This window comes from Centroberyx gerrardi, chromosome 11 (assembly GCF_048128805.1).
Source record: "Centroberyx gerrardi isolate f3 chromosome 11, fCenGer3.hap1.cur.20231027, whole genome shotgun sequence".
NCBI lineage: Eukaryota > Metazoa > Chordata > Actinopteri > Beryciformes > Berycidae > Centroberyx > Centroberyx gerrardi.
In genome coordinates, this window is record NC_136007.1 from 27,895,753 (window position 1) to 27,908,350 (window position 12,598).

The 12,598-nt window shown below is 39.4% G+C and overlaps 2 protein-coding genes across 3 annotated transcripts in view; both read left to right on the forward strand.

Moving 5' to 3' along the window:
* clip2 (CAP-GLY domain containing linker protein 2) overlaps nt 1–4,773 on the forward strand; it is a 38,549-nt gene extending 33,776 nt beyond the window's left edge. For both annotated transcript variants that reach the window (XM_071915147.2, XM_071915148.2), the window contains exons 15-18: nt 1,208–1,367; nt 1,563–1,751; nt 2,623–2,682; nt 2,805–4,773. In XM_071915147.2, coding sequence (XP_071771248.1) covers nt 1,208–1,367; nt 1,563–1,751; nt 2,623–2,682; nt 2,805–2,816 — 421 coding nt within the window. In that variant the 3' untranslated portion in view covers nt 2,817–4,773. The remainder of the gene's footprint in view (nt 1–1,207; nt 1,368–1,562; nt 1,752–2,622; nt 2,683–2,804) is intronic.
* A 1,783-nt stretch (nt 4,774–6,556) lies between these two features.
* Nucleotides 6,557–12,598, forward strand: part of gtf2ird1 (GTF2I repeat domain containing 1) — a 37,624-nt gene continuing 31,582 nt past the window's right edge. The window contains exon 1 of the mRNA XM_078286458.1: nt 6,557–6,806. The gene's annotated coding sequence lies outside the window, so the exon portion shown is untranslated. The remainder of the gene's footprint in view (nt 6,807–12,598) is intronic.

Genomic DNA, 12,598 nt, shown 5'->3' on the forward strand with positions numbered 1-12,598 from the left:
CATAAATCGGCATAACATATCCCCATATAGATCAGCATGAGTTGTTAAGACCAGACAAGGAGTCAATAGGTTGATAGAGTGCAATAAAATGCTGCTCATTAGTGCAAAATGAAAGGTTCTTGTACAGGCATAAGATACTACGTGATTTCATGTGCTAATTAAGCAACCTAATTGTAGCGGGGATGAATGAGTCCCTGGGTGTTCTCCCCTGGAGTGTAGGTACTCTGAAGCTGCACCCAGAGGGCTGCAGCTCAAACTGCCCTCTGAGTCGGTGACCAGTGAAGAATGTCATTGGCCTTCCTCACCACACACCTCTGATTTCAGTTCGCTGTGCCCGGCTCACACCAGTAACTCCTATTGCTTAAGCTGCCAAATCTGGCTACGGTACAAGAGGTTAAAACAGATTCAATAAAACTCTGATAATTAAGGTCATCATTTTCCCACACATGGTAAAAGGGAAAGGCAAAGTTGTCACAAGGGCCGTGCAGTCGGCACAGGGGCTCATTGGCCCCGTTTCACTAAATCCACACACATTCACACAATGCATTTTCCTGTAGTTACTCTACAGATCAGACTCATTTCATTACATTATTGGCCAACTTTTACTTTAATGCCTGTCTCACAGTTAATTTATGTGCAGATCTTATATTGTTGAGGGTTATTACATTAGTAAGTGCTACACAGCACTAAAAGTGAGTATTACATGAATGACCCCTCTGGCTATGTGAACTGATACCTTTGAACATAGCACACTCTTTTCTTATGCAGGATCAGTGCAACAGTCATTTCATATACAGTAAAAGTATATACCATCCATTAAAAAATTCATTGGGTGTCTTACCTTGAGTTAGTTTTATTGGACGGGAGTATCATTAGCCTCCTTAGTGTCACTATTACTGTTTAGTCAGGTGTTCCTTGCACAACCCACTAAATATTCTCAAAGAAGGTTTTTAGTCAACTTTGACCATTTTTACACCTTTCCATCTCAGGAACTTGACAAGATAATGCAGGAAAGCCAATTACTAGCATATCACGCGGTAGAATAAAACCACTAAGGGTGACTTTTAGGATGCAAACAATAACAGCGTCCAACACAACCAAGTCCATGAAAAAAGACACAATGAAATGCTTTTTTCTGATGGTTTATCCTTTCAGTTTTCCTTATATTTGCTTTGTTTCATCCACTGTATTGTCTTTCTTATGCTAGGAGTCTGAATGAGCTGAGGGTGTTGCTCCTGGATTCACATCGCCATTCGCGGGACATGGAGCGGGACCTGAGCCGAGAGGTGCACAAGGCCGAGTGGAAGGTCAAGGAGCAGAAACTCCAGGATGACATCAAGACCCTGCGAGATAAACTGCTCCTACTGGTGAGGATTATACAGATTATACATTTAGAATCTGTGTCATGTGGCGGCTAAATGAACATAGAAACTTAAAATGTACTCCTTATTTGTGAATGTGTATAATAATATATTTTTTCCAGATGTGATTCACATATGGCATGATACAAATGATCAAACAACAGACAGCGATTATATATTCCTGCCCTTGTGTGTATTCAGGGTCGGGAGCGCTCTTCCCCAGACCACCGGCGGTACTCCATGCTGGATCCCTCCACCCTGGACTCGGAGGTGAACCGTCTGCGCCAGCGGCTGCTCAGCACTGAAGAAGCCCTGAGGAATGCATTGGAACACAACCAACAAGTGGACCAGCTGGTCCAGGCCATGCGCAAGCATCCAGATAAAAGCCCGGTAAAAAAAACAAAAAAACAGCTATCGCTGTCTATGTAATGCCCTTTCCACCTGGCGTTAACAAGCATCCTAGGTGATTAGATTGTAATTGGATAGCATAACAACACATACAATCCAGGTGTAAATGCACTTAAAGTGCATTGAATATGTGATCACCCTCTGAGGTGGTCATGGACACGTTTGGCCACATAAACAACAAAGTTTAAAGAGTAACGTAACACCAAACCCAAATATGTGTAAAGCTTGACATCTAATGCGAAAAAGCATGCTAGTGAAATGTTCATCTGTTATTGGCTGATCTTTGGTGCCAGGTGATGTCACCTTCTATAGAGTACAACAGGTGGTGACATCACCTGGTACCAAAGATCAGCCAATAGCAGATGGCCATTTCAGTAGCATGCTTTTTACTATTACATGTCAGGCTTTACACAGAGTTGGGTTTGGGGTTTAGTTACTCTTTAAATGCATCTCCAATCCACATACAGCAACTACGTTAATGGAAACAAACTTGAATGTGCAGATCCAACCGGGAAGAACACAGAAATCAGTCAGGTAGCAGGCAGCTTGGACAACAAAAATGGATGTCAGGATACCTGTAGATGTGCAACAGGCAAGACAAAGTGTTTAAGAGGATGCAAATATTATGAACGGAAGTGACGTGTGCAATAATCTGTGTTTTGGTGAGGGAAAGAGAAATATCAGACACACATTTTGATGTCAGGTACAAATGTAACCCAGCTAAGTCGTGGACACTATCCGGACACGAGATGCTAGTTAATGCCAGGTGTAATGGGGGACTGTATGCGTTGAAGGATAGTTACTGACTAAAGTTTGGTGCTGACGTTGACGTTTTGGTAATGGTGTTTTTCAGGCGCATGGTGCAAATTCAGCCAATGGAATTCATCAGCAGGAGCCAGACAGTACTCAAAATGTTCGTATTCTTTCATTGTAATAGCTCCGTATTTTTATACCACTATTAAACTAAATTAGTGATACATAATACAATAATGCCATTCAGTGCTGCGAAATAATTCTGTTTCTGTGGCCTTCCAGGAACAACACTGATATGAAAAGAAGAGAGAAGCTTGAATTGGGACACGCAGAGGTACATCTTCAAAGGAAAAGCCAGTATGACATTTCACCTGATGCTGCGATGGACTCCTGAAGACATTTTCAGTTTACAATTAATACCAAAACAACAATTCTCTATCTCAAGTGAATTTATGTGTCGCAGAAAACACCTATTAGCCAATCATAAAGACAGCTCAAAGTACTATAAAAATACAGACTGAGAAATGGGACTTGGAGGTGAAGAGATATTATCGGTACGACTCTTGAGAACAAACGGCAACTTTCGACGCTTTACGATAGTTAGAGAGCTTGAATCTACAAGTTGCCGGGAACTTATTGACAATTCTGAATTTTGACCCAGAGGGCAAAACGGCTGGCGGACGACGACATGAAGAACTGAAGAATTGGGTCTCAGTCGCCTTGTTTGTTTTATTTATTGCTTTTACTTTGCTACTCCGCTTTGTAATAATCCTCTTTAGGTGAGCTGTCTTGGCCAGTGATGTTCAGAGCAACTCTTAAAGGGCTACTCCAACTTTTTGGGAGTTTAGCCCATTGATCTCCTTACCCAATATGTGATGAGAGGATTGGCACCAAAATCACATCTGTGTCTCCAGTAGATAGCTCTGTCGGGTGAGCATGCTAATGCTCTAGCATACAGTATGCTAAATAATCGTAGGCTGTTAGCATTATCCAAAGTATGCAGATAAACCTTTTAGTAATCCAAAGTTGGCATTGGTTTTTATTCTGTGACCTATAGATTCATAACTTCTGAAAACAAAATCTTAATCTTCATTATTAGTGAAGTCCATTACGAAACAACGTAAAAAGCTTTAGCTGTCTGGCTAACTTCGCTCACTTTCTGTGTACATAAAATTTATGCTTGAAGTATCGAGAGAAGAGAGTTCTTCTGCCATTGAAAGTTCATTATTTTTGTCAAATTGTATGTCTATTTTACCAATCCACTAAACAAGCCTGACAGGTTTAGACATTTTCTCACTTTTAGGATAATGCTAGTCGCCAACAATGACTTAACATACTGTATGCTAAAGCGTTAACGTGCACGGGAAAGAGCTATGCACCCGAGTCAGAGATGATTTTAGTGCCAGTCGTCTTGTCACATATTGGGTAAGGAGACCAATGGGCCAATCTCCCAAAAAGTCAGAGTGGTCCTTTAAGCCACTCCACATCATCGGACTCCCTGCTAAGACTAAATATTGATATTAATGAAACCGGGAGGCCTGCTGAATTCAGCTCAGACTGCTGTTGTGTCTATAGAACGAATATAGTGAATTATTCCAGACTTGTGCATTCTCTAAAACTCAGTGAGTCCAACTGTGTACCATTGCACCTCTTATCCTAGCAGTAATGATCGACTATTTTATTTACTGTGGGCGACGAATCGGTACAAAGACTCCATCCATACACTAGTATTAACTCCATATATGGTACGACATAGCAGCCCGACTTGATGCTGAAAGCAGCTGTATCAAACAGTTCTTGGATTACTTTGACCTTTTCTTAATTAGGGCTACTTAAGGGCTGTTACAGGAGCTAAAACCCAAACAATGGACGTTCCACTCCTCCCCTCGGGTTGACAACATCTGGACTTCATTTGCAAAAAACGTTATCCCAACGTACAGAATTTATACTGTAAGTCTTCCAAATATTGTTTTATCCATTTATCAACTGAACTAGGAGATTCCTAACTGTAGTCGGTTCTAGGTTACTATTGCTTTAGGGGAGACGTTACACAGAGGTGAGTGGTGTGGAAATATAGCTTGGAGTGATGTTTCCTGAACAAAAACGTGTAGGGCAGGCCCTGGTCAGCTAAGATGAAACCTAAATTTTCCATTGGATATTGTACATGGCCTTTTCAGCTGGAGGATTCATACCCTTTGGATTATTGCTGCAATGATTTCAGAGATTGAGTCATTAAATATTAACAATGTGGGCAAGGACTCGTGGTGTTTTATTTCACACTATTTCACACTTGTGTCTGTATTTTTGTGTCTGTTTTTGAGGCAAAGCATAGTAATTAGGTTGACTTCTACACAGCGGCAGTGGAGTTTATTCTTATAGAATTGAAAATGTGATAAATTCATTGGCGCCTAGCCGTTTGCCCATTCCCCTGCCCCACATACACACACAGTGACACAAGGTCCAAAACTGTTTTGTCGATAATATACTCAACTCAGGCAAACATTAGCCATGAAAATGATTTGATGCCATCCTTAAACTCATGTAGTCTGTGCTTTTATTTTGGAGGGGGAAGGTTGTATTTTTAACCAACCACCTGAAGGGCAGACAATAATTTCCTGATGTGGAAAAAAGGCCAAATTCCACGTCTGATACAACCAACTTTTTTTGCCAGAGGTCAGAGACTAGTTATGATGTTTCCCATTTACTCCCATAATACAAACAATGCAGTTTCACAGGTCTGATTGAACATTACCAACATCACTGTGTGTGATACAGTAACTAACCTGTTACAGTAAATGAAAAGACAGAAATCTTAGATACATTTGAATAAATACGTGATTAGTTACTAGAAATATGTCTGAAAAAAGGCCTTTTTATGTGAGATGCTGGGAACAAATATAGTATTTGCACGTCTTGAAATAATGACTGATAAGGGTTTTAGAGTTTTAGACAGTAAAACAGTTAAATTTACAGTGTAAATATGAATTTATTGGCTGTTTTACTTAATATGTTGGGGCGCTTTTGGAGGCAAAGTAACTGAAAAGTAATCAGATTACAGAGTAATCTAGTGGATTATATAACTGGATACAGATGAATCTAAGATTAGCCCTATGACAAAAAATCACCATAATATTCCTATAGGGATGTATTCCATGGTGCCCGGTAGTGAGTTTATAGTGAATGTCATCTTGCTTTATAGTTTGTTTTTTTGAATCTCCTATGGTATCACTATCATATTCTTATAATATACTTGCAGGATATAAAAGTTTATGGTTTTGGTGTGATAGTTGTATTCATCTAAAATTCATTACAGGATTACTATCTATCTGAAGTGGACATATACCAGCTGCAAGCATCCCATGCATAGACATGCAATGACAGTTATGGCCCAGCTCATGTGATTGACTAAAATAGTTCACAGTTTATGTCTGCTTAATATAGGGCAGAGGTCATACCCTAAGGAAAAAGAACAAATCTAATGATACATTTTACAGGGATAAAGCTAAGAGCTATGAGCAAAAGTATGAGCTATATATAAATCCTATAGAAATACTATAGTGATATCATAGGAGAAACAAAATACCATAAAGAAGCATAAGGTCATCATAAACTCACTATTGAGCACCACAGACAGACTGTAAGTCCATAGGATGATAACAAATGCCATAAGGACACTGTAACTCACTATTGAGTACCACAGACACACTATTGGAATATTATAGTTATTTTCGTTAAGTCTACACTCAATTCATTTCAGGTTCATGGGAGATTTCTTCATGCAAAGATGGCTGCATGAAGTTGACAGAGTGACAGACTGATTTAAACAGTCACAGCTGGAATACAGTAAAACAAAAAACAAAAAAAAATCCCGCTCGGAATATTTCCTTTCCAGGTAAATTTCCCTCCCTGTGGGTTTTTCCAGAGGTTCCTCAGTTAATCCTATATGTAAATTGCAGCCAATAGATGCTGTTGTTGAGTTGGGCTGGGATTAGCAGGAGGCGAATGAGTTTCAATTTTACTGGATTACAGAACAAAGAAAGGGGAAAGGGACACCCTGATCTGTTAAGGGAAAAAGAGAAAAAGAAACAGAAATAATACACAAATAACAGAGAATAAAACGGGCGATCGAAATTAACATTGTGATGTTTCGGATTACGATGTTTGACCAGACGGTACAGCTACATCGTGGATGGGAATTGTGAGCGTTTCTGATGGATTAAAACGGGGGAATAAACCTATTCCGGGATTGACAGCAGCAACAAGGATATTTAGTCGTTAATTAAGGTGAGATTTCCCTGTTTGTTTTTATATTCGTGAACAGTGAAGCAGTATGTATTCGTAAAGCGTGTGACTTTTTGTGGCTGTACATTTAGAAATTACAGATTATAACCTAATTCTGGACTGGGGGAGGAGATGAAAGCAAAGTGCTAACGCTAGCTAGCAAGATGGCTAACGCGAGACAGCTAACCAATTTAAGATAGCTAGTTAGGTAAACGTTGTTAAAAATAACGTTAATTAGCTAGCGTTAGTTAGTTAAACCATGTCATGTTAACGACCGTAATAAGGACAGTGACTTTGCCCATTGGGACTCTTCCCTTTTAACCTTGCGAGTGGATTGCGAGGTTATATTTTTTGTTTGGGATACAGCGTTTGTCTGCTAGCTAATTTAGCCCTCCAGTTGCTACTCAAATTGCTAGCATTAGCTAGCTACCTAGCTAGTACAACAAAGCTGGCTAACGTTTAACGTTAGCTTGTTAGCTAAATTAACTGGGATCAGTCTGCGGTAAAAGAAGAGGAAAGATCACTGTTCAAGTTCAGCAAAACACTTGCTTTGGAACATATAACCAACAGTCGTGCTACGATAACACTAACCTGCCTACCGTAATAAACCAATAACTTCAACGTTAACGGACTAATGGGCTGCTAACTAATTCTAATCCTGTACTAAACAAACAAGCACAGCCAGAGAAGTGTGTCTGCAAACTGACAAATAATTAACACGAATTCAAAAATGCTAAATGTCGGAGTCTGAAATCAGCTAGTGTGCTGCTTTCTACTACTTGGCTTTCGGCTACTAAGTAACTCCTATTTGTAGCACACGAAGCGTCAAAGTTTGGAAACAGCTGACAGGAATAAAACTCTTTGCCTGCTTTAACAGCCTGACAGATTGGCTTCAGCAAGGCGATGCAGAGCTCTGAAATGGACGCACATACACTGACATACGCTCATTTCCTTTGGAAGAGCTCTTGTATGGAGAGATCATCACACCAAACTCCATTCAGAAATCTGGTAATGTTGCCGTGCTCATTGGCAAACATTCACCTGGCAGAACCTGACAAAACCTTTTACGAATTGTTAGGTTCTACTGGTAAATTCAGCAGACATACAATCCACCGAGCAGCACTTAATTAAATAAAATTTCAACTTTTAGAAAATGTACTTCCCACAGTCTTCTTTCACCAATACACACAAATTGAACAGAAGACCATAACAATTCATAAAAGATTTGTTTCTACATGGTATGTACGTTTGCAGATAAACAAGACAAGATTAAGTTGCCAGATTTTTGAATTGAGTTTGGCATGGTATTGTCTCGATACAACAGAACGACAGGCATTGCACACACACACACACACACACACACAGCCTTTCTACAGGTCTTGGCCTACTTGTTGGACCACTGTGTCTTTTTGGAGCAGCAGGGCTGGTCTTGATTAAGTTTGGATAATGTCATTATAGAATGCCAGTGTCTATGCTGAGCATCTTTTATGATGATTTTTAATGAATGTCACAGGACCAGAAACCACCCAATCCCCCACCACTAGAACACATACACAGCTGGACATTTCCCCCACAGCTAGAAAAATGTAAATACGCTGAAAATGAATCATCTTGCATAAACTAATTACAATTCCAATTACAGCACAGTTGTCCATATATCATGATGTACAAATGTCCATAACATAAGACATTAACACTGGAACTGATCCTGCAATTCAAATTAAGATTTAGACTGTGATAATATTTCTGGGCATTCAGAGTTTAAACATGCAGCTTGAAATAATCCCTGTAATGGACCACTAACTAACCTGGAACACAATCACTACCATCCCATAAATTACATGAGATTATCATGCAATAGGAATGTTACCCATTATTCCACCAAATAGGACGGCAGAGGAGTTTGTCTAGTCCCAGGACATTCATGAGCCAGAAAGCAAAACATTCTGCCAGCAAGTGTTAGTCACCAGCGTTTTCCTTTTCCTTAGCTCCCTTTCCCCCAAAACAGTATCAACGTTATTTTCCCCAGAAGATTGTAGGCTGTGTCTAGGCCGTTCCTGCATGACGGATGTGACATTCGGAGTCAAAATGTTTTAAAAAAATAGCTCAACAAAACAACAACAAACCTTGATAAAAATGGCCATGCACAGAGAATGTGACCGAAAATGGATACAAATCCATGAGACTGCATACATTCCAAAAATAAATAAATAAATCTGGGGATGTCTTGAAAAATTAGGTTAGGTTACTTTGACCTTTACGCTACACAGATAAGAAAATTAACATGTTTACATTCTGTTACTGAGAAAAAAGATGCAAATGAACCTTTAGCTGACATCCAAATGATATGGACCATATGAAAAACCCACTGATTAACTACAGATTCTCTATTTTAATCATAACCCCTGTGTTGACATGATATATCATAATATGATTTCCCACTAAAAGCATTCAGACAGCCTTATAGATATTCTTTTCAGTATTTTCCAGTAGTTGACAAATTACCTTTATTTTAAAGATAATATGTAACAATGGACCAAGCTAATATGTTTTTGACTAGGCTTATTTCTTAGTGTATGGTTATTTTCAATCAAGTATTACTTGTTGAATTCTTTGTTCTGAGCCCTTACCTGCCCCCAGTTTTTAAGCATGGCCATCACAGGGCACTGTTTCCAGTGAAGGCTGATGATCAGAGATCCATATTGAGCTCATTGTTTATTATAGGCTATATATTGAACAGGTAACTTCTTTTGGGGTTACAATACTGAACATGTAACCCACATCCACACCACATCTACCTATACACAGTCTAATAGAGCCTCAGGATGGAATCAAACCATTACCATAGTGCTGAAAATGGATATTTCTTATAATGGGCAATCATCCATTTTAATTGATCCTTCTTCCCTTATAGCCTAGGCAGCATTGACAATGCATGTCAAACAGCACATGGAACTCCCTTGCCTCAGTAGATATAGGAAGCCAATACTGACACATCTAAAGGCTGCATACTTAAGTTAGATTCTTCTGTTGCTTAAACTAGTAAGGACGTGGCCATATCCTTGTGCTATTTCAACTGTCACATTCATAATGGTTTGCACTAGACGTGGACAGACAGTGGATTTTAAAGGCCAATATCATAACAATATTTTGGAGAGGAAAAAAGACAAAAAACGACGGCTGAGGCTTTCATTAACGACTCTGAGTGAAATGTAAAAGCTTGGAATTTATTCACAAATTAAATTGAATATCAAAGTAACACTAATAAACAAAATATTGTTGGTCAGGGGCTTTGCCAGGCTCATGCCAGGCTTCTTACAGTCTGCTGCTGGATGATACTGGGTAGCTCGGTTTACACACACATACGGTAAGCTTCAGGCTTCAGAAGGCTTTCGTGTTTCATTAAATAATGTTAAAGAAATGCATCCAGGTAGTCTGCCCTGCTTGTAATCGCAATTAATCTTGACCGTTCGATTTTCATGTCGCACATTTCCCGATATGAATTACTTTGTATATCCCTCTCCGTACAGCATTAGTTTCACCAGATGAGGTCGGTTATTCGATTTTGCCCACACTCATTGGTAATTTCAGTCAGTCATCCGGACAGTAAAATAATTTACTGGGGTCCATGGACCCGCCACACAAGTTCACCCACAGTTCAGCAGAACTGGCAAAACTTTTCAAGTGGCTCTATATGTTTGTAACACCAGACGCTGCAGGTTTTGCACTCTTTCCAGTAGGGCTGGGCAATAATTCAATATCATTTATTGTCTTTCAGTGGAATCATATACACATCATCAATCATCTAATCTAATCTAAAGACTGATGTTGCTCTACCCCATCACTGTTTATATATGGCCCTTGTAATCCACATGCCAGGTGCATAAATCGGTATTGGCATGAAAGACCAGATGTCTATCCAGATGGGATTAAAATGACCTCAGGACATCAGAGTTAACTCTAAATACACTAGGTAATTTCAGTCTGAATTGTAACTGGGGGAGCTGGAGATAATCATTGACATCGTTCCAGACAGGATAAAATTCCCATGGTCCTGAGGTAAAAATTACCAATCACCAGACCTCCCCATGTAATACTAATGCTGTTGGAACTTGTGTGTACCTAGAAGGGGTGTGTGTAAAATAAATTGCGGTTACCTAGTTAAATTGGTCGTAGTTGTGTGCTGGGCTTGCTTGCTAACTTACCAGTAATGTTATGTGAAACAGAGTGACACTAATAAGTTAGCAGCTTGTATTTCAACAAAAAAAGAGGATTGAGAGCCCCCTGGTTACATGGAAGAAATATTGAGATACGGGTGATACTACTTTTTGCCCTAATCACTATCTTGATTTTGAGACTTTCAAAGTAGGCTACAAGCAAACCTTCATGGCATGCTTTCAGAGCAGAGCAGCAGTGGTTGCATTAATAGTCACTAATCCACTAATACCACCATGTAACCCACTAGATGATAATGTTAATAATTTGATAATCATATTTTCCTACTAACAACTGTTATGTTTCCCATACATAGGCCCAGGAAGATATGTTCCCGCCGTGGAAGATTTGTCATTTTAATCAAGTTTTGTCATTTTGTGATGCACAGACCAGTAGACCATCAGCACGCGACGTAGCCCCTCCCCCTCTTTCCCGCTGTGTAGCTGTTGTGTGTAACTACACACACAGAGTGAGAGAAGCGTGAGACACAGTTTGGCATCCGTTTCCATTTACCTGTGCAAGTTAGCCCACACAGGGATTCAAGTTTTCCATTGTTTGGATTTCAGAGAGGCAGTTGTATGATCAAAATAAATTTGCATAGGCAATATAGGTGGCATAGTGTAGTGAGCGGAGCCTGCAGTCACCTCCAAAAAACCTAATGACAGACATATATTACCAAATTAATTTTTAAGATAGCTACACAGATACAGACTCTTCTCCAGCCTTCTCCCTCTTAACAGTCATTTTTGTTGTTACTGAGGAGCCTTGTAGTTCTGCATCAGTCAGACTTCTCTCCACTTGGTTTTAGTGCTGTCACTGCAGGAGAAAGGAACTTTGCTCCTGTTGCATTGCACCCAATCTAACAGAACCTCCCAATGTGAAAAGTGTGGAGCCTCCATGCAAATAATGAGACGGGTTCGAGGATTCAGGTCCAAGGATACAACAGTAACGAACGAGCAAACAAAAGAGAAAGCTTGTTCTGATATGCAGATTATGATTGAATTAGGTTGAGATATTTTGTGCTAATTTTCAATATTCAGTAGTTTCAGAGAAATAAACACCTCACTGGATAAATCAGTTTTACTGTCTCCTCTCACAGTCGGTCACTATCCCCATTGTTTTACTTGTGATTGGCAAAGCAATAAAAGCAGAAACAACTACAAACGACAACAAAGTCTCAGTGCGCTTTTTGACAGAATTTAACACAATGCCAAAACAGAGAGGATCAAAGAGTTGGTGGTTGGAGATTATTGCCGAGCTAAATGCAACCAATGTTAGCATTGTTAGATACTTTGACGTGCTTGCTTCAGACACTGCAACTTGGTTAGCTAAGAATGGCATGTTAATGTTAGCTTAATAAGTGAGCGTTTGCATAAAAGCAATATAGAGGCCTATATATAGCTTTTTTTTATTGTTTAAGCAATAAACTTTGAAAGGCCGTTCTTCACAGTGATATTTAGAACAACTAAGAGGCATTGTTAGGCACGAGGCAAAGTGGAGACAAGAACAGAAATATTGAATAAATCTCACTTTGAGTCAATAATAACAAACATAATAATGATAAACATAACAATAACAAA